A 23,511-nucleotide genomic window follows, 5' to 3' on the forward strand; every position below is an offset into this window, starting at 1 on the left:
CCTAGTGTTGGTGAGTGGTCGGGCATACAACTCTCTGCATTGGTGGAATCCACAAAACCTTTGCAAGGGCCGACCGTTCCAAGAGCCTGTTCCACAAATAATACTGACGGCGGACGCATCTCTCCAGGGATGGGGAGCTCATGTACTCAATTACACAGTGCAGGGACTATGGACAATACAACAAAAGAAGATGCACATCAACCTTCTGGAACTGATGGCGATCTTCCTGGCAATGAAGGCATTCAAAGTACACTTGTGCAACAAAGTAGTGTTGATCCGGACGGACAACATGACTGCCATGTACTACATACAGAAGCAGGGAGGAACACACTCCACAGTTGTCTCATCTGGCTCAGAGCATGTGGAAGTGGGCCATTCAGAGGAACATATTCCTCATGGCGGAACACCTCCCCGGCAAGGACAACCAGATGGCGGATCTGCTCAGCAGACACAGCCACCAGATGCACGAGTGGGAGCTACACCCGTCAGTACTCCAACCGTACTTCCAACAGTGGGGTCATCCAGAGATAGACCTATTCGCCACAAACAAACGCTAAATGCCAAAGCTTTGCCGCCAGGTTCCCACATCCACAGTCGCAGGGCAATGCGATATGGATGAACTGGTCTGGCAGATTTGCGTATGCTTTTCCCCCAGCACCGTTAATACCGCTGGTGGCACGCAAACTGCGACAGCACTCACTGACACTCATCCTAGTTGCTCCCACATGGGCGCGCCAGCCATGGTACACCACCTTTCTAGAACTCTCCGTGGTGCCGCATCAAAGGCTGCGGATCAAACCTGCACTCTTAACGCAGAACCATGGCGAAATTCAGCACCCAGATCCGCAACAGCTGAACCTGGCAATCTGGCTCCTGAAGTCTTAGAGTTTGGCTACCTAAACCTGCCACCTGACTGTATGGAGATCATTAAGGAGGCCAGGAGACCCACTACCAGAGCCTGCTATGCAGCTAAATGGAAGAGGTTTGTCATTTATTGCAACAACAATGGCATTAACCCGCTAGACGCATCCACTCAAAACATAATCTGTTACCTCTTACACCTATACCGATGCAATCTGGCATACACCTCAATACGTATCCATTTGACCGCAATAGCAGCCTATCTCCAGAACAGGCAGCACCTCTCTTTATTCAGAGTGCCTGCCATCAAAGCTTTCTTGGAGGGACTCAAACGAGTAATTCCCCCAAGACACCCACCAGCACCGGTGTGGAACCTCAACTTGGTCCTCACCCGACTGATGGGTCCACCCTTCGAACCTCTCCACTCATGTGAGATTCAATTCCGCACCTGGAAAGTAGCTTTCCTAGTGGCAATCACTTCGTTAAGAAGAGTTAGTGAACTCCAGGCACTAACCATTCAAGAGCCATTCATACAGGTTCACGCAAACAGGGTCGTACTACGTACCAACCCCAAATTCATGCCTAAAGTTATATCGCAGTTCCACATGAATCAAACTATCGAACTGCATGTTTTCTTTCAAAATCCACAAAATGTAGCAGAGAGAATGCTCCATACAAGTCTTTAGGAAGACAAAACAACTTTTCGTTGCCTTTTCTCCACAACAATAGGGCAACGCCATTTCCAAAGCAGGTATAGCCAGATGGATCGTTAAATGTATTCAAATTTGCGATCACAAGGCTAAACGCACATTAACGATGCCCCCACGAGCCCACTCAACACGTAAGTTAGGGGCGTCCATGGCTTTCCTGGGAAACATTCCTGACAGGAAATATGTAGAGCAGCCACATGGTCCACTATACATACATTTACCAAACACTACTGTGTAGATGTACACTCAAAACAGCAGGCAGCTGTAGGACAGGCTGTTCTCAAAACTCTTTTTCAGACCGCTGCAGCTGGCACTGGTGGCCGCCGCTAATAGGAGGTACTGCTATGTATTCTATGCACAGATATGAATTCAGCAGCCCACATGCATCGAACTGAATATGCTACTTACCAGTATGCATCTGTTCTTGGCATGTAGGGCTGCTGACATTCATATCGCCCACCCTCCTCCCCGGCGCCTGTAGCAGCTGCAGCTCTCAGAATTACTGTATAGCATGGTCATCACTTTCTGTATCCACTCCATCACTGCCACAATGGCGAAAAACAATCTGAGGATGGAGAGGATGCCCATGCGCACTGTGGTCCAGGGGAGGAGTCGCCTATCTCAGGATACTTCGAAGACTCTTCCAGGACAACAACGTGCAAACATCCGGACCCAACACTAGGCGGCGATCTATGCACAGATATGAATGTCAGCAGCCCTACATGCCAAGAACAGATGCATACTGGTAAGTAGCATATTCATTATCAGTCATGGATCATTCAGGCAGCTCTAGAAAAAAATGTAAAGTTCTTTCTATTTATATTTGCTGTTCAAAGTATGCACAGACAAGTGCTGAAAATACAGCTTTAGGTGACTGCTTATTTTTATACTGTCTGTGACATCAAAATAATGAGGTGGAAACCCTAATCATAAGACTGAAAGTTTGTTGAGGGATCAGCACATTATTTCTTTCCTCCACCCTTATCCCTGGTTACTGTCATAAGAGCAATAGTTTAACACATTTGAAACCCTACGCTGCCATCAATAACTTGCTGAGTTACTTCAAGTGTCTGGGATTGCACCTTGCATTCAGACAACTCGCTCCTCATTCTCGCCCTTCACTTTCACCCTCACCCTGCACTCACACTGATCCGATATACTCACACCATTCACCCACTTACCCTCCACTCACACTAATCACTCTGCACTCCCAGCAATCACAATGCGCTCACACCATCACCAAGCACTCACACCATTCACCCACTTACCCTCCACTCACAGTGATCACTCTGCACTCACAATGCACTGGCGCTGTTCACCCTGTACCTCACCCTGCACACGAGCACACTACTCAACCTGCACTCATGTGATACTTCACACACCTGTCCCCCTCACATCTGCAATCTCACTCAAATAAGCCCACCCCTAACCATACATTCATTCTTCCCACTCTGCACTAAAATGCGCACCCAAATTCATATGGTCACCTCACTCACCCCTGTACACAAGTATGAGCGTGTCGTACCCCATCAAAGTTTTTGTCCTAAATTACAAAAGGAGACATCTAAATGCGCTGCAATCCAGCCTTCCAGGGGCCCCTTGATAGACAGTTCTGTTTTTGCCCCGATGGCCTGGAATAATTCATCAACAGATTCTTACAAACAGTTTTGTTTAATTTCTTTTTAATGTGATTGATATGAGGGAGTCTATTACTATTTGCAGAGAAATGTGTTTGTTTCATGCAACAACCATAAAAAAGTTAGATCCAAGCGGGTCCTCACATATGAGAAATTGGAGGATATCACAGATATTGACTGTAAAATTTGTGGGCTGCTGCTTTGTTACAACAGTGAAAACACATCACTATCTCTGAATATTAGATGTAAACGCTTTTAGAATTTCGACTACAGTGCCTGTGCACCGTTAGTAGCCTGGCTAAATAGGGTATGGCAGAGCTGAAAGTAAATCATTTAAACTCAAAGCTGTACTGAACAAGGGCCCCCAAAATAGTTTTGGCCCAGGGCAACCAAAATCCCTAACATGTCCATGCCATCACAAAGTCTGTCAGACAACATTACTCTGAAGTAAAATAGACAACATCATTACTTTATTATTAGGTCTATTTTTTTTTAAACATCAGCCCGACGTGTCCTAAATCCCCCCCCATGCTTCAGGTAAGCAACTTATCGTACCACAACGGAATTCTCAATTAGGTGTTCGTTCAGCGCCATCTGTGTGGACTTTCAACTATCTTCAGATCCATAACTGGTTGGTGGGCAATTATCCTATTATAATGCTGCCTAAAACGTTTGGTAATGATTTCTAGAGAAGATTTGTTTCTCGTATACCAGCTCTAAACTAGGGAGTGCTCGAAAAATCTGACAACACTGTCTACCTTACAGTCCCTGTCTTGGCTGAAAATCTCTGCAAAATATTCAGCTTTGGGAGAAACCGCTATCAAAACTCTCTTGCCTTTCAGCTCGTCCTATTTATGTGAGATTGGGTTCTCAGCACTTGCGGTTTTAAAGACTAAGTACCGTTCAAGACTGGACGTGGAGCACAACCTGAGGATGGCAGTAGCAAAAATCCATCCACAGATTGACCGTCTCTGAAAAACAGGCACACCTCTCACATTTATGTTGGTGAAACAAAGCATCCTAGTAAAAACAATTTGCGCACATTTTATCTTGGAAAGTGGTGTTTTGAGTAATAAGCCTCTGTGATTTCACCACACCCACTCACACACCTGCCGTTAACTAAACACTTTTATTGTATTGAACATTATTTGCTGGATATGGCCGGAATATGCGCGTGGCGGTCGATTCCAAAAATTTCAGTCGGTTGTGGGGGGGCCCAACATCTAAAAAAATTCAGCTGGGGGGGCTCAACCTACAAAAGTTTGAAGACCTCTGATCGAAGGACTTAATTAGAGCCAGTTCAGTATTGTGTTCGTCTCTAAAACCAAATTGAGTTGAATCCAGTATTTGATTAGTTTGAAGATAGGTACTAAGCTGGCTGTTCATAGCCTTCTAAATTATTTTCGCTGGCATTGGGAGCCGCGAGATAGGCCTGTAACTGCCGGGATCTGTGGGGTCCAAAGTGGGATTTTCAATAGAGGGAGAATAGAAGCAATTTTCAAACCTTCGGAAAATGCCCCGAGATCAGGATGTCATTGATCAAAGGATGTAAAGCAGCCACTATCATCTCCGGGACAGTTTTCACAATCGGAACCGGGCAAGGATCTGTGGGAGAGCCAGAGCTGATAGAATTCAAAAGTTTGAGAGTTTCTGCGCTTTCTAAAGGGAGAAACTGATCGAAGGTCGGCCCAGTATTGAGATCTGACTTACTCTTACTGTAGGAGAGGGTTCCAATTCCATTCTCACCTGAGGAAAAGGAGGAATAGATACCCTCCACCTTCTGTTGAAACCAGGTTGCCAGTTTATTACACAAACCTCGACTGCTAATAATCTTCGGCGTATTGGGTACCGCTAATTTTTTGACTGTTTTAAATAGTTCTTTTGCATTCGATTTTGCTTGGAGGATTTTGCGAGCGTAGAAATCCTTTTTCGATTCCAACATTAAGTCTTTATAACATTTATAGGTTTCTTTATCCGAGTTTATGTATTCCTTCCTCCAAACCCGTTCAAGTTTTTTACATACCAGCTTCTGAGCTTTAAGTTTATCCGAATACCAGGGGGCAGAAGGTTTAGCTTGCCTAGAAGTCCACCTTTCTACAGGAACCAATTTTTTACAGGCTTTGTCTAGCCAGTCTGAATACCCCTGCACGGCTTTATCAATGGCCGCCCGCTCCCAATAACTGTGCAAACACGCAAATATCGAGGCAAAATTTAGCAGCCCCCCAAAAATGACAAGCACCTTAGCAGCAGGAAAAGTTAAAAATAAATTTAAAACAGGCGTAACCAGGACAACGTTAAAATCACCATAAAGTTCTCAGCGCAAATAGTGACCGGTCGGGTATACTTAAATCTGCTTACTCCTCAAAATGCCCACTGAAAGTCATGTCAGATCCTCTGACAGTGCCGATCTAACCAAGAGCTTTTCCTTTCTCAAAATAGCAATATATGCCTTCCTAAGGCACTTAAAAAGAAAAAAAAAGTTGTTTCCTTTATCAAAATGGCCACAAATGCATGACGACGTCACAAGCAACCCTACTGAAAGAGCTGATAGTCACCCTGGCTCCTGCCTGCATATGACACACTAAGTGATATCTGCGTGCAACAGCCACCCTGGAAGCCACGCGCTGAAACCATTGCCACGCACAAGTCCAATAAGGCTCTGCGTGCTTCAAAAGGTCTGGGGGTACATTTTTTTTTTTTTAATTAGTGATGGCTTCTAAATGAGCAAACCAGCTAAACTATCCTCTACTCATCTAACTGATCTACAGATTTTTTAAAAATGCAGAATTTGGGCTTCCTCATAGACCTAAAGAACAAAAACCAAACATTTATAAACCATTTATACGTGTCCACAGTTTTCAAACCATCACTTAACCTTAAAAGGTCATAAATAAGTAACCATGCGCATAAAAATCTAATTATATGGCTAAGGACTAAATTCAGCATTACAACCATGCAATATTTATTTGTCCAGGAACAGCAGATAAGCGGAAGGTGGCTACTGTGTTATATAGACTTAAGGGACACTCTAGTTCTGGAATTTTATGTTTGCTGATGTTTTGCTTTGAAGTGCAGCAAGGAGCTGGAAAGATGAATGCATAATGTTAGCCTCCATTCTTGACATGAAATATTCCTCCTTCTAAAGGATATGCCCCCTTCCCAGGGGAAAATTCCAAGAGAAGTGCCCCCCCCACCCCCACCCCCAAAGCAACGCGCAGAAGGAGACCTTTACAGTTTTGTAGCGTGAATCTTTCTGGATTCACTATGCTGTGCATTATTCCGCCCTCTAGTGGTTGGGTCCAGAATTGTAGTCTTTTTTTTTTTTTTTTTCATGGCCCATGTGGGCGTCTACCTCCCACCATTTGGTGTCCTTCGTGACGTTAACGTGCTTCCTCCGGAAGCTCCCACCTTGGTTGCCATCTTGAGATTCTTTTTTCCGCCGTTTGGTCTGGATCGTTACCGAAGAGTTCCAGAATTTTGAAAGAGGAATCAAAGAAAAGAGAAATCGATTAAAATCAAAGTTTCAGCTACACCAGACTTCAGGTCAGGTAACCGGGACGACTAGGGAGAAGGTTTCGACCGAGATCTCGACGTTCAACGGAGAATGCGCTCGCAGGGGGCTCCCTGGGTGCTGGAATGGACAAAACACCTTTCAGTTTTGCTCCAATTGCCACCACAAATATACCCAGAAGGACCAGCATCCAGTCTGCAACCTCTGCCTGCCGCTCGACCACAACAGCGAGGACTGCAATGCGTGCTCGGCCTTCACACCCAAGACACTCGGAGTAAGAGAAAGGCAGAGAAGGGCGAACCACACCATGCAGGGGCCTCCTCCATCGCTCCGAGACTTGGGCCTCTCCAGTGGAGAGGAAGACGATATCGCCGAAGGACCAGAGGACTGCACGGTCGATGAGGTCCATAAGAAGACCTCGAAAGAGGTAAGCTAGTTGTTGACCCCTAGACACTCAAGCGACACTCGAAAGGGTGAAGCTAAAGCCCCGAGCGACACTCGTAAGAGTGAAGCCAAGTCCTAAAAGGGAGCATTGCCGCCGAACACTCTATGAAGGCAACAGCAACCAAGGACAGTCAGCCGAGCGGATCCTTCGAAAAGGACTTCCAGTTGGTGAAAGCCCTCGATAATCCTAGATCGTCTAAGGTTGTCCCTGAAAAGGACATCTCTGCGCCGAGAAAAGAAGGGCCTACATCGACGTCGATTGCCTCGAAGCGAGGTGCTCCAACCCTCAACGCCGAACATGCTGCCGAGATGGAGAGGAAGACGAAATGGCAAGCATCCTGCAAAGGAAAAGGGACTTCGAGAAGATGAGCCTATACACCATCCTGCCGAAACCCACGCTCTTCGTCAAAAGACGACGAGGACGCCAAAAATGCCCGAACCAGTCGAGGAACAGGAGGACAAAGTCTATTTCGAAGGCGACGAGGATCAGCAATCCTACCGGGACTCTACTTCCTCGGGGGTACGAGACTTCAAATGGCAGGATCTCGACACCGAATCCTGGAAGAAGGGGGTAGACACTTGCCCTTCGAGGCCCTCGCTGCCAGGCGACCGAGGGATCTACAATATGGTCGAACAAAAGGCTGCACAGACGTATGGAGTGAAAATGGAAGAGGAGAAGCCCAAGGTATGTTTTCTCCTGGAAACTCCTACTGCCTCAACAAACTAGGAGCCAGTTCCTGCCCATGCTCCCTAGTGTGCTGGATCAAGGAAGAGAGGCCTTTAAGGAACCAGCAGTATGCAAGGCTGACACTCCAAGAACGGAGAAGTATAAACATTCATCTCAGGATCCTGCATACATCCGAGGGGCAGTACCAGCTGACCCCTTAATTGCAGCAACGGCTAGGAAGAGGGCCAATGTGCCCACTAATGCCGGACCATCTCCAGCCAAGGAGAGTAGGAGGAGGATCTCACAGGAAGAAAGGTGGAGAGAAATGCTGCAATCCATTGGCACATCGCAAACTCAAACGCCCCGATCAACAGGCACGCATACCAGCACTGGGAGGAAGTAGGGCAACTTCTAAAGCATCTAACAGACCAGTACCAACAAAGAGCGGCTCACCTGGCAGAAGAGGGCAAAAGCATGGCGAACACATGCTTAAAATCGGCCTTAGATGCTGCAGAGACGTCCAGAAGACTAACGATAGGAGTGACCGAGAGAAGACCAGCATGAATCAGAATTTCTGGATTCGAGCCAGAGATGCAAAGCAACATCCTAAACACCTTTTAACGGTAGAGCAACTGTTTGGCGCACCAGTTGACAAGTTAACGCAGCTCAAGAAGGACAACGAGACAGCAAGGTCCATGGGTACGCTGCAGTTCAGGGGGATAAGAAGAGGTACACCAACAAGACCAGGTGGTAGGGGGGCAGCGTGCCTACCACATCGCACCAAACGTTTCAACAAGGCTACCAAGGGAACAACCAAGGCCAGCAGCAGCAGGGACAGCAGCAGCAGAACTGAAAGTACCAGCCCCGGGGCCAGTCCTTTCGAGGGCGAGCAAACGAACGAGGACAGACACGAAGAGAAGGCCAACAACCTCCCTCCAAGTGACTTCGCCATGAAGCCAACCCCCACCCTAGCAACACCATGGGGTGGGCACAAAGACATAAGAAAAAGCAGCAACCGGAAGTTCCACGACAACAGTACCTTGAACACACAACACCAGTAGGGGGCAGAATAAGAAACTTAATCCAGGAGTGGAGGAAGGTCACAACAGACAAATGGATACTAAACATCGTACAATACGGATACCGTATAGAGCTAGAGAAACAACCTCCAAACAGAAAACCAAGAAGCAAGGCACACTCAGCAAAGGAACTCTCGCTCTTGCGACTAGAGGCGCAAGAACTGCTCAGCAATGAGGAGATCGAGATGGTGCCGTATAACCAGAGAAACAAAGGGGTCTACTCAGCTTACTTCCTCGTGCCAAAGGTGGACAAAATACTAAGGCCTATCTTAGATCTGAGGTTCTTGAACAAATTCATAAAAACCTCAAAGATTCAAAATGACTTCCCTACAAGAAGTAATACCACAAATACAACAAAGGGATTACATGGCAACTATAGATTTAAAGGACGCGTACTTGCACATCCCCATCAACCACAAGCATAAACGTCTACTAAGGTTTGTCATCAACCAAAGTCACTACCAGTTCACAGTACTGGCATTCGGACTCAAATCAGCACCAAGGGTGTTTACAAAATGCCTAGCCGCTGTCGCAGTGCACCTACGAAGGCAAGGAATACACGTAGACCCCTACCTCGACAACTGGCTCGTAAAACCAAGTTCGTACAGCCAATGCAACCAACACATCCAGCAGGTCCTACTAACACTGATGCAACTGGGTTTCTCAATCCATCAAAAATCGTCCACGGAACCGGAGCAAATCAAGATATTCTTAGGGGCGGAGAGCAACACCAAACAGGCCAAAGTGTTCCCCAGCAGGAAGAGAACATTGGCAAAACTGAAGGAAACACGTCATTACCGCAATGGGCAAGTTCTGACAGTGAGGACGGCGAGTAAGCTGATGAGAATGATGGCGTCACCTGGTGCAAAATATTCGACAACACGGGAGACCATTCCAGGAAAGGATACAGCAGCAATGCTCACAGCCAGCGGGGAGTTGGGAAGATCTAGTGGTTGTCACACACGCAGTGCATCAAGAAATGGCATGGTGGAACAAAGAAAACATATCACAGGGGAAACCATTCACACAACCAACTCCAAAAGTGACCATCAAAACGGACGCTTCCCAGCTGAGGTGGGGCACGCACATGAACAAGCTGAAGGTGAGGGGGCTATGGTCGCAGCAGGATGTGGGCAAGCACATCAACTACCTGGAATTAAAGACTGTTCCTAGCCTTAAAAGCCTTCCAGAAGGAGCTGTACGGAAACAGGGTGTTGATCCAAACAAACAACACCATGACCATGTTCTACATCAACAAACAAGGAGGAACACAATCCGTAGCGCTATCAGGGCTAGCACAGGAAATATGGACATGGGCCATTCCACTAAAAATAGACCTACTAGCAATACATCTCCCGGGGAAGGACAATGTGGAAGCAGACACTCAGCAGGCAGACGTCAGCATCCCAACAGGAAATAGAGTATTCCGGAAGTGGGGTACACCAGAAATAAATTTAATTGCAACACACCAAAATGCAAAATGCTAACACTTCGCATCCAGACCATTGGTCACAAGGGAATGCGCTATGGATAAGTTGGTCAAAGACATTTGCATAAGCTTTTTCCCCCGATCCCACTGATACACAACACGTTGCTAATACTAATGGCACCTCAGTGGGTCAGACAGTCATGGTTCTCACAAATAGTAGAAATGGTGTATGCACCAGCACACAGATTCCCAGAAAGAAGGGACCTGTTAACAATGCAGAACGTAAGGGTGCTACATCCAGAGCCAGAGAGCCTCAGCCTAGCGGCATGGCTCCTGAGGACCTAGAGTTTGCACACCTCAAACTACCGACTAGCACAATGGCCGTTCTCAGAGAAGCGAGAAGACCTACCACAAGGAAATGCTACGTAGCAAATTGGAAAAGATTCTCCAAATGGTGCATTAGGGAGAAACTGCAAATGAAAATTACAAAGGAGTCAACAGTACTAAAATACTTAACACATCTGCTGCAAAGTAAACTGGGCTACACATCCCTAAGGGTACGCTTAGCGGCGATAGTGGCTTACACAAGAGGAGAAACAGAGAAAAGCTTATTCACCTCCCAAGTAGTAAAAAGATTTCTAGAAGGAGCAAAGAGACTCGCACCTCCAAACAGAATGCCAGCACCGGCAAGGAACCTCAACGTAGTGCTAACTCAACTAATGAAGGCCCAATTTGAGCCGATTCACAAGGCTACACTGCACATGTTCACGCTAAAGACTGCTTTCTTAGTGGACATCACATCACTATGAAGAGTGAGTTGCAGGCGCTAACACTTCAAGAGCCCTACCGCAGATACAGTGATAGGATTGTAATGAGAACGGACCCACACTTCATGCCGAAGGTGGTGTCACGGTTCCACATCAACCAAACAATCCAAATACCTATTTTTTTCCAAAAACCAACCACTAGCACAGAGGGCGCTGCACACACTGGATGCCAGAAGGGCTGTGATGCACTATATAGAAAGGACAAAGGAGTGCAGAAAGACAAAGCAACACGTCGACGTCACGAAGGGCACCAAATGGTGGAAGGTCGACGCCCACCTGGGCCACGGAAAAAGACTACAATTCTGGACCCAACCACTAGATGGCGGAATAATGCACAGCATAGTGAATCCAAAAAGTCTTCAAGCTGCAAAACTACACCAACAGGTAAACTATACGTTTCCTGATCTTGATCAATTTACATAGTATCTCCTGTGACACATCTTCACAAAAACACTTTGGGGAAGACGAAGTTTTTGACTTCATTGTCGGAGATGCCGTCGACGACCACACTGTCTACATCAAGCATTTTGTCAATGAGGACACTGTCGACGTGGAGCATGCCGTTGACTGTACTGTCGATAGCAAAGACCCTACCATCGACGTCAAAGAATTACAATTGGGTTCCATGCAGTAATTGAAAAACATAGGCGATGTTTTTATACCTTTAAGATTGATGGATGTCCCTCCAATGCGTTTATTGCAGTCAAATCAAGGAGGCGAGGCTAGTGATTATGCCTCACTGACAACTTGCAGCCCACCGCAATTGGATGTGAGATATGTCCCAGATTGTGAAGAGGACCCAGTGGATAAGGAGCCCTACAATGCATGTCTGTCAGCAGACAGAAACCACCTTTTTATTGTAGAGCCAGATATGGTCCATGTGCTAATGGCCTTTTTATCAACATAGCAACAAATGATGGATTATTTTACTAAGTTATTACCGCAACCAATTTATAATCCTACCATGGGGTTACCTGCTGCTCCCATTCTCCCGTCTCTTCAACCTGCTCCTTTACCAGCTTCACTTCCTAGACGGCCATCCCCGCTACCCCTGTTTCTGGAAAAGAAGTACAAGGCCCCGGATTCATCTCTGGTCTGCCTCACTGGCCATACTAGACTGGATTCACTAATTGCTTCAGCTGCTCAAAGAAGCAAGACACCGATAATCGTGTCAACTAGTCCACCGGACAAGATAATAGCAAACGTATTGACAATCTTGGCCAGAGAATATACTCTGGCAACAACCTCAATAAAGTCTGCCAATACCCTGGCAACTCTAGTTCGTTATGATTGCCAGCTATGGCATGACATAGCTCCATTACTGGATCTTATTCCTGAAGATAAGAAACTGCAAGAGCTATCTAAAGGAAGAAGCGCTAACCTCTTCTTTCATTATTGACGCAGCAATTGATGTTTCAAATGCAGGTTTTCGCCTGTTGGCGGAGGTACTGTGCTAAGGACGCAAGGCTAGTGTAAATGTCCAATCTAAGATTTCACTCATTCCTTTTGATGGCCAAACCTTTTGGAAAAGATGTTGAGGAGGCTCTGCAGGGCATTAAAACAGACTGATACTGCAAAGGCTTTAGGACATTTGCAATATCGTAGATTTTGGATATCTAATTTTCATGGCTCACAAAGATGTTCGGGGACGATCTTATCCTCGAGGACAGTCTGGATACAGTTGAGGATACTCCTTCCATCTTAGCCAAAGACAAGCTTTTGGGAGGTCATCAGGAAGGAAGAGGGGTTCCTCACAAGAATGAACCAATGACAGAAAAGAGCTTGACACACAGCCCCCCCCCCCTTCCCTTTGCCATCTGGTACTCAAAAGGTAGGGAGGGGGAGAATTTTCCTTTTTGCTCCTGCATGGAGCATCACATCGGAAAAACGGGTGCGTCAAATTATTTAATCCTGGCATGCGTTGGCATTCATTCAGAAACCCTCAAATATGTGCACCAAGAAAGTAACATCCTCTTCATCTGAATGAGCTGCAAATGGAAATTCTCATGCTTCTCTGCAAAGGTGCCACAGAGATTGTCCCCAAATATCAAAGGAATCCAGGTTTTTATTACTGGTTTTCCTAATGAAAAAGACCAGTCAGTTGAGACCGAATCTGGGTCTTAGAGTTGAACAAGTCTCTAAAGAATGTCATTTTGAATGCTTACCTTACAAGAATTTCTCCTGATTCAGGAAGGGCATTTTTTTTTACCTTCGGGATGCTTACTTCCCCATACCCATTCATCGAAAGCACAGAAAGTACCTTTGTTTTTCAGTAGCGGGTCAGTACTATCAGTTCTAGGTGCTCCCTTTTTGGAGTCAAATCAACCCGAGAATATTCACTTAATGTCTCTTCAGCTTCCACTTTTCTCTGGTGAGAACGTCATCAGTTGTTCCCATATCTGGATGACTGGTTAGTCAAATGCCATCCAGGAAAAGAGCTACAGCTTCCATGAATGCTTGCATCAATCCCTTCCGGAGATTAGATCTCACTTTGAACAGGGAAAAGTAATCGTTGCAGTCCGAAACAAAGATCCGATTTCTTGGAGCAGTACTTAACACTGAGTTGGGAAAAGCTTTTCCTTCGGCAGAAAGAGTGGTAAACTTAGACAATGTCAAAGACTATTGACTGGAAACACTTAATTACAGGTAGGCAATACAAGTTCATGTTAGGCCTGATGACATTATGGATAGGCCTCATTCCATTTTGCAGACTTAATTTGAGACCTGTTTAGCAGCACCTGGATTTGCAATGGAGATGGGTGGAAGGCTCAGGGGAAAGTATGGTCTGTCACAAGGAGCTTGAAATAAGCTCTAATGTGGTGAAGGATTCCAGCAAACCTAAACCCAGGTCGTTCTTTCTTTCCTGCCAATAACAGAAATATTACTCACCACAGATGAATCCATGGATGGATCAGGAGCTCACCTCCAAGAGCCTTCAACCAGAGGTCTTTGGTCCGATGCAGAAAAGTAGCTACACATCAATGTGTTGGAACTCCGCGCCATGAGACAAGGTTTGCAAGTGTTCCTACCCGGACTGGCATTTCAGTCAGTCCTAATTAGAATATACAACACAACATCCATGTTCTAAATAGCCAAGCAAGGAGGAATACAGTCGAGGATTCTTTCAGAAGAAGCACTGCTGCTGTGGAACTGGGCCATTTCTCTCTGGATAGATATTGCCGCGGACATGTGACCGGCTGCCAGAACAATCAGGCGGATGCACTCTGCCGGAAAATGGCAGTGGATGGCATCTTCAATCAGTGGGGTCACCTCACAGTCCATATGTTTGCCATTCCAAAGAACTAAAAATACCAGTGTTTTGTGAGCAGTTTTTGGCATCACAGGACAATGGGCAATGCTCTTTTGATCATTTAGTCCGAGATATTTGCCTATGCCTTTGCTCCTTCCCTCTGATCCCCAAGGTGTTGAAGAAAGCAAAGGTAGACCATTGCAATCTGATTCTCTTTGCTCTGGTGTGGCCTTGCCAGTACTGGTACACTGAGCTGCTGCAGTTTGCTATGCGTCCAGTCATTCCTTTGCAGATGCATCCTGAGATATTGTCCAGACATCAAGGAGAGCATTTTTCCCACAATCCCAAGTCACTGAATTTGATAGCAAGGTACCTAATCACCTAGAATTTGGCCATCTGGATTTCCCACAGGAGTGTAAACAGATTCAGGCACAGGCGTGTGCTCTAGCTACCTAAAAGACGTCCAGATCTATGTGAAAGCATTTCTGTGTGGTGCAGGAATAACGGTCATCATAGTCTACAAATAAAGCCTCTGATCCTGCTGGATTTAAGCTTTGCCAAAAGTGGTCTCAAATATTCTTTAGTCAGGGTCCATCTGGTTGCAATCTCAATAATTAGAAGGATTGACAGTTTGTCTACTGTTTTCCCAAATGATCATTACACAATTTAGAAAAGGTCTCTTCAGAGTTTTCCACCTATTCCCAGTTCCATGGGAGCTTAATGCAGTCCTAAGTCAGCCTTTTTTTGAGTCGATATATAGAGCAATCTTAATCTGTTTCATGGAAGACAACCCGACTCTTGGCTCTTGACATCCGCTAGGAGAATGAGAAATTAAGGTATTCACCATCACAGAACCCTTTCTCTGGTTCACAAAGTACAAAGTGATACCTCGAACCAACCCTCATTCCTAAGGTGCCTACTGACTTGCATTTGAATGAGCTGGTCTTTCTCCCATTCTTCTTTCCCAATCCAGCCTCCCCAGCAGAAAGATCATTACATTTGTTAATTTGCGTAGCGGTCTCAAGTTCTATATAGACAAGACAAAGGACACACGCACATCAGACCATTTATTAGGTCTCGCTTGCGTTGCAGCGCGAAGCGCTGCCGCCAACGAGAACTATTGTTGCCGTGATGCCTCTCAAGGGAGACAGACCTGGGCACGCGCAGCGATCGTGGTCTGTGGACGTGCTTGCGCAGACACGCACACACGTGCGCACACACACACACGCGCGCACACACACACACACGCGCGCGCACACACCCCACCGCTGCCGACCCCCCTGTACAAGCATTGGCCATCTACTGCTCCTGTAATAAGGAGAGGGGGGAACCAAACCATAGTACTAACACACTGCGCTCAGTCTGAAAACCGGTGCAGCGCCCAAATCGTGGAAGCCACCACCTGTCTGCAGAGTGATACCCAGGCTCAGAAAGAGCGGCAGGGGCCCCCAATTCAAACAACTAAGGGGTCGGTGCTTGCAGCCCGGCCGAGAGTTCAGAATGCGGCGGCAGTCCTTGGATGGGTATGAAGTTCAGGGTCGGTCTTAGGACTGGGAAAGGACACGACCTCCGAGTCTTACCACCTGTGGGCCTTTTTGACAGAGAACCCCGGCACTTCTTACCTCTTACTCTTGAGTTGTGACCCGGCCTCTCCTTGTGCCGGAACGCCGCTTTGGGTTTCTGGTTCATCAGGCAGTCCGCCCCAGTAACATACGGAACACGGGTCTCTGCCTGAGGCCTCCTCGCACTCTGTCCTCTGCCTCCTCTGACTCCTGTCAGCGGCGCGCAAAACCACGACGTGGGAACCCGAAATGAACGCCGGTCTCCCAGCTCAGCTAGCCACACACAATGCACGTAGGATGACGCCAATTACAACGCACGAGCGCGCACACAAAGGAACCCATGCTGAAGGTAAGAAAGTGTCTCGCCGGGCAGCCTTTTCAAAGCCCCACCCCCGCGGAGAGTAGCGTCCCAGTCCTGCTTATCCACATCCAGACCAAGGCAACAGCACGCCGAGCTATGGAGGGCGCCAGTTAATAAGCAATGTTGGGCTTCTTTTGCCGTTTCGGACTTGGATACCTCTCGCGTATTTGAAGTGCTGCAGCCTAAGCCTAACTCCACACCCTGTGAGAAGGCAGGTATATAGGCTGAAATGTACATGCCATTCTGTTTAGAGCCGACTTTGTGCAGGACAGGACCTCCGACCTGTGGCGGCATCAGAATCCTATCACAGATGATGCCCCTTTAGTTGGCATTTTTAGGTAGAGCCTAGCAGCGCTCTGTGAGGCTTCTTGTTGTACCCTGCTCCATGTTGGTGTGTGCCCCGCTCCCTGCTGGTGTGTGCCCCCCGCTGGTGTGCCCCGCCCCCTTTTTTATCTGCCCCGCCCCTTTTTCCTCTGCCCCGCCCCCTGCTTTGTGCGTCCTGCTCCCCTGCTTTGTGCATCCTGCTCCCCTGCTTTGTGCATCCTGCTCCCCTGCTTTGTGAGCCCTGCTCTCTGCGCACTGCTCCCTCCTTGTGTGCCCTGCTCCCTGCAGGTGTGTGTCCCGATCACTGTTTTGTGTACTCTGCTTTGTGTGCCCCGTTCCCTGCTTTGTGTGTGCCCCGCTCCGAGCTGGTGTGCGCAATGCCCCCTGCTTTGTGCGCCCTGCCCCCTTCTTTGTGCGACCTCTTGTGTGCCCCGCTCCCTGCCTTGTGCGCCCCGCTCCCTGCCTTGTGCGCCCCGCTCCCTGCTGTTGTGTATCCCGCTCCCTGCCCCGTTTTCTTCTAGTCTCTATACTTAGCAGCCCTCAAGGTAGAGAGTCTCTCTAAGCTTTGATCTATGTTTGTCCGAGCCGCCTCCCTCTGTCCTTGGACAGAAGTCCAGAATGATCCCACAAACAGCAACGTCCATTGCGCATTACTACTTGCTGAAGGCTGGCGACCCGTGACTGGCTGCTGCAGAGGAACCTCTCTGATGTTAAAACTGCCCACTGTCCACCTGCCCCGGGCAGGTTCATGCCTGTGTTTTGTTCAGCTTGTGAAGGTTTCTACTGCAACTCTTCTGTTAGTTCTCTGTCGAGCAGAGGTCTGAAGCTGTTGTTCTGTAGGAATTCTGAGTTGTGCTCAGAGCTTTTGATGAGTTTGTTTTTGATCCTGAACTCGACCTTTTCAAGTTGAGGCACTGAATCCCAGACCCGTATTTGAATGGTTTACGTCCAGCCTCCCCGATCCCTGACGCCCAATTTAAGAAGCATTGAAAATGCAATAGGTCTCGCCTTTGTTTAAGTTAAAGCCATTTGCTTTGCTAATGGTATTGTATAGCAAAGCAAATGGCTTTAACTTAATCAAAGGCGAGACCTATTGCATTTTTAATGCTTGTTTGTATCATTTGCTTAGCCACGAAAAGGTCAAGCCCTGTCCAAACAGGGGATAGTTTGTTGACTCTCAGCCTGTATTGCTGGTGTATTCCACCAGGGGCATAGCATGGCTTTGACTTTAGCACTCTATGCTGGGGTATCGTTGTGACATCTGCCATGCAGCCACCTGGAGGAGCAGACATACGTTCACAAAGCATTCCTGCCTAGACAAGGAAGCGGGACAGGTAGTCCTTAAGAAACCTCATTAACTGTAGGTGAGCCTGCATCCCGCTTTGTTGCGTTGCATATGTACTGCTTGCTCTTCTGATTCAAGAATGTGAATATATAAAAGATCCAATGTTGGGGAAGAAATGAGTTACTTACAAATAACTCCAGTTCTCCAACATTATCTTTTATATATTTACATGATATCCTCCTTAGTCAGGGCTCATTGTATTTTATTCTCATACTTGTTCTTTGAAATCTGAGCTATGGTGGCTTGTAGGGGGAGTAGGAGTGCTTAAGCTCCCACATCACTGGCTGAAGTTTAGGTTCTTTTAAATGAGGTGGATGTTACCAAACCTACTGTTTCAGGCCTATGGTCTTTTGCCATTATAAACTAGGTTGTATATTTTTACACTGTATATTGCTATTTTAATGTACCGGGAATTCCCACCCTGTCGACGGGGAATGATTCAAGCATGTGAACAAATATACAATACAAGTAGAAACACAATGTAAATAGGGAAGAAGTGATTAGGATAAAACTCAGGTAGGCGGAATCTCAATGTAATTATGGGGCCTCCAATGGAGAGGATTAAAAAGAGCGACAGGGAGTTTGGAAAAATACTCCCTATATCATCATGGTCAACATGTTACTGCCTTTCAGCGACCCCAGATGGGGTTCAGGGTCATTTGTCAGGACTAAAAAACTGTCACTATGCAAACAATTGTATGTAACCACCATATACAGGCCACATCATAGAAAGCCAAAAGGAACCGAACGATTGGCCCACATTGTCGCAATCATTGGTTCAACTTCTGTATTGAGCAAGGAGACAAAATAAGATGTTAAAAGCCTTCAAACATTTGACAATGGGGTGAATATCTGAAACAGTGACTGGGTAAGATGAGAATCAACCAACCACCACCGCAATCCACACTAGTGTTTCAATGGAATAGGGGTCTTTTCTTACCCGTAATCAGTAATGTTTTACTCATTCTCAAGTCTCAAAGGCTGCCTATCACGCAGGGCTGTAAAGTACAGAGGAATAAATATATTATATTAAAAGAAAGTAACATCATGTAATCTCTTTGAATTATGTATTTATGCATTCTTTTCAAAGTCACTCTAATGCTGCACATAAGCAGGTTTGTATATATACATAATCTAGTGTTTTCTTTAAATTATGCATACTTGTAGTAAATGTATCTTGAATGACAAAACACTAAATGGGACCTGGTCCACACCTAGTCAGTATCCAGTCCCATGTTTGCAATTTTCATTGCCTCTATAGTTGAGGATTAGTGCACTTTACACTTAACATGGAACTAGATACTGACTGGGTGTGAGCCATGGTTCATTTAGCAATTTTGTCGCTCAAGATGCACACTCTACAAGTATGCATAATTTTAGGAAAACGCTAGATTATGTATATTTACAAACCTGCTTATGTGCAACATTAGTGTTTTCGACAAGAGTGCATAATACATCTCACCCAGTCACTGTTTCAGATACTCAATCAGATGTTTGAATGCTTCTATACTCTTATTGTTTTGTCTTACTTAATACCGAAGTGGACCCTGTGATTGTGACACTTTGGGCCATTTGCTCTGTATTTTCTAGTTTACTATTATGAGGTCAGTATATGGTTGTTACATACAATTGTTTGCATATTGACATAGTTTTCTGGTCCTGACGAATGTCTTTGAACCCTGGCTGGGGTCCCTGAAGGGCAGAAACACGTTGCCCTTGATTGATATAGGGAGTGTTTTTAATAAACTGTCATTCTTTATTTTTAGTCCTGTCTATTGGAGACCCCAGAGTAAAATTGATTTTCTGCCTAACAAGACAGTTTTATCCTAATCACTCCATTTCTATTTACCTTAACGAGTTAGCACACTGAACATCACCTAAACATTTTTGCTCATCTATCTCTCGTGCCCCCCGCCACCCCCCAAAAAAAACCTCTCCCTCTTGAAAGTTGTAACCCACAGCAGGTACCTTGCAGTGCAGGTGTGAAGAGGGAGGGAACCCTATGATGAAGCATTTTATCGAAGGGTGAGTGATGAGGGTTCTTGTCCTAGGAAAAGCATTCTCCTTCAGATCATTTATTTTAAAGGTTTTCCTTTCTCTCCATATGTCCCAAATGTACTTCTGTGTGTTTCTACTTTAATCAGGGAGCAGTGCGCCTTTGGCAGGGTTCTCTTCTCCCTCTAGATCCCTTGTGTGTAGTAAATATGTAAAATATACCAATGTTGGAGAACTGGAATTACAGGTAAGTAACTAGTTTCTTTTCGGTAAGCTTGCTATTCTGCTTCGCATGATGCAGAAGGAAATGTTACTTGTCTAAGCTATATTTAACAAATGGCATCTATTGGCTCCAGCACTAGAAATGCAAAAGATTTTACTTGTAAAAGTGTTCTGGAGTCCCTGCACACAGACTGTAAAATTCTTTATTTATCGCTTCATTAAAGATACTTTTAAAGCAGAGCTAGGGACATCACAGTGGGACTTCACCTGGTGGCCCAATGAGCTAGGACCGACTCCCTCTACCCACACCAAGAACCTCGGGATCATTAACGGCAATCTCCGCATGACCCCCAAGGTCAATGCTTTCAGCACCTCATGCTCTCATACCCTGAAGATGCTGAGGAAGATTTTCAAATGGCTCCCAATCAGCGCCTGGAAAACAATAATACGTGCCCTGGTCACAAGCAAGCTGGACTTTAGGAACGTCCTCTATGCCAGGGTCAACAGAAAGCTGCAGACCATTCAGAACTCTGCAGCCAGAATCACTCGACCTCCCTTGTGGCACTTGCATCACACCACACACACCGTAAGGACCTCCACGGGCTCCCTATTCACAAACCAGCACAATTTAGATTCCTCACCCACACTTTCAAGGCACTACACAACACTGGCCCAGCACATCTCAGCTTTCAGAAACCTTCAACACTTCACCTTGTCCGGACTCCTACTTGCACAAACCCCACACACATGGAAAACCTCATCTGGCTGACATGCCCAGAATGCTTGAGCCCATTAGGCTTTGGAATATCAATGCCTAGGCTAGGGGAAGTACAGTATCTGCTGGTGGCAAGCTGGGATTCTGCAAGTTGGATTCAGAAATTACAACTAGGCAGTTATTTCTCTGTGCTTATAAGCAGGAACAACATGCCTCCTCAGCAATGGTCGACACACTTCTAGATTGGTAGAGTTTATAAGACTGGGAGCTGGCTTGAAATTAGTTAGACATAATCGATATGATAGTGGTTAGGATTGAAAAGGAAGACAATTTAAACTGCACTGTGTGTATTGACCCAGGAGAGAACGGTATATAAAATGCTGTTTCAACCTGAATGCTATTTATTGAATTTATAAACTGATTCTTTGTATCTCTTCACAGAAATGCCAGACCTGGAGTAAGAAGTTGCCTTCAGACTTTGCGGGAATTGAGGAGTGAGAAGGAGTGAATTTGGGGGGGGGGGGGGATAGGGTGAGGGAAGTTTGATTTTTTTCATCATACACTTTTAAAATTAAGTTTAAGATTCCCAGGCTGGTCGCTAAGAAGACAGGTTTATTACATCTAAGCCAGTTTCCTGCATACTAAAATAAAAACTAAAGAAGGATTTATGGAGGGTTTATGTGTGCCATTGTACAGGACTGTCTTATGCCATGTGACGCAATAATGTTATGCATGAACATTTTTCCACGGACTTCCAGGATTGTGTTGAGGTATAGACAATGAAAGCAAACCCGTTCCAGGCCTTTTTTACCCCCAAGCCAACCACCATCGCAGTGGGAAAACAAAGTTAGACTACTACACCACTATGAATAGTGTTTGTGGGTGGATTTCTTATTTTTAACCTTAAACATTTGGCTCTGAATTTTTACCCTGGACTGGAACTGGATGTGCAAACTTTTTTTAAAGATTTGGCTTGAACCATTGAACTGTTAACATTTACTATACCTCAGGAGAGTCTTCAGGGTTTTCTTTCTGATTTGTCATTGTTCTTTTATTTCCAGAAAATAGTTGACATCAATATATTTAATCGCTCACAAGTGCTCTGAATGCTGTCATACTAAAGGCCTCACTCATATCCCTTGCCTCTCACTTGCTGCTCGCACTTCATGGCAGGAAGACAGAATTAAACGTAAATTCCTACCTTATTCACCGCTCTTCTTCATTACCAGTTCTTTCTTGGGCCCTTTTAAAGTTTGCTTACCTCTTTGTTTAGATTTGCTTGCCTAGCTTCTCTTCAATATATAAACTGTATGAGAAGCAAAGCTGCAGCTAGGGACACATTTAGATTAACCTGTATTTAAAACTTTTAAAACCACATCTGGTCTTCAGACTTTCCCAAGAATGTTAACCACCTTTGAACTATCAGTTATTTTCTCAAAAGCTTGTACGGATATTGCTGAATTGATGGCTATAACCTATAGGCTAGAAGAAAGCAGTTAGATAGTGAGCGTGTCTGCTGAATTACTGCTTGCTTAGCATTCTTGTAATGGCTGGAACATGTGTTTATAAAAGAATGAGAAATGGTGCTGGATTTTGGAGCTGTTCATTTAATTAAGAGGGAAAATGTAAGCTCTCTATTGATGCAACATCGTGCTATTTCATTCTACAGTGTGCTATTTTAACTGCCATTTGGCAGGGAGCTGAACATTTAGAGGTAGTTGAACTGGAAACGAAGAGAGTGCATAGTAAATGGAAAAATATGAAAAAATATTTTAATTCCTTTTTTCTTTTTGTTGCATTGCTGCTTAACTAGGTGAAGCCTGTACATTTGGTATTGTTCGCCTCCTGAGCTTTTACTTCTCTCGGTACAGAAGAGTGAGAACAGCTGTACATTGTCGCTTGTCAGTCTACACATTAGACCAAACTGTATTTGCACTGTTCATATGAAAACGAGTAACAAAATGTTAATACACAATCAAATTAGATTTTTTTGGGGGGCTGATCAGGTGAAAGAAAGTTGTTTAGACTGTGGGAATTTTTTTATGTGTCTACATTCTTTCTAATAAACTGTTGAAGACTCCATGCCAACGTCTCATTAATCATTTGTTTTTTTCCCCTGTAGTCTTTCCTTATCCTTGAATGTTCTTTTTAAAAATAGTATTTTGAATCCAGGCAGTTTGTGTACAAAAGTGCGAAAGTGAGAATCTCAATAACCATTGGCATGTGCACAAAGGTAACCTTGTCTCCCATCATGAATTCTGATCTACCAATTCAGTAAACTAATTTTTGTGTTTGGGTGATCATTACCTCCATATTTAGATTATTATTAGAATTCTAAACTAGAGAAATAAACTATTAAAAGTAAAGCAAAGTTGGGCGCTTGTGTTTGATCACAAGTTGTGCACTCCTGCCATCTTGTGTGGGGTTTGGACTACCACAAGTTGTACTTTTGCATACACTTTTTCGGTTTCCAGCGAGTTGCTAATAACTTGTGATCATATCAGCAAAGTCCACAATGCACTAGGATATAGATTTTACCCTAGTTAACTTTTTCTACCATTGGGTTCAGAAA

The 23,511-nt window shown here is 45.4% G+C and overlaps 1 protein-coding gene across 3 annotated transcripts in view; it reads left to right on the forward strand.

The window, feature by feature from the left end:
• Nucleotides 1-23,021, forward strand: part of PTGES3 (prostaglandin E synthase 3) — a 217,638-nt gene extending 194,617 nt beyond the window's left edge. For all 3 annotated transcript variants that reach the window (XM_085600959.1, XM_085600960.1, XM_085600961.1), the window contains one exon: nt 21,381-23,021. In XM_085600959.1, coding sequence (XP_085457085.1) covers nt 21,381-21,400 — 20 coding nt within the window. In that variant the 3' untranslated portion in view covers nt 21,401-23,021. The remainder of the gene's footprint in view (nt 1-21,380) is intronic.
• Nucleotides 23,022-23,511: the final 490 nt, after the last annotated feature.

This window comes from Triturus cristatus, chromosome 4_2 (assembly GCF_964204655.1).
Source record: "Triturus cristatus chromosome 4_2, aTriCri1.1, whole genome shotgun sequence".
Lineage (NCBI taxonomy): Eukaryota > Metazoa > Chordata > Amphibia > Caudata > Salamandridae > Triturus > Triturus cristatus.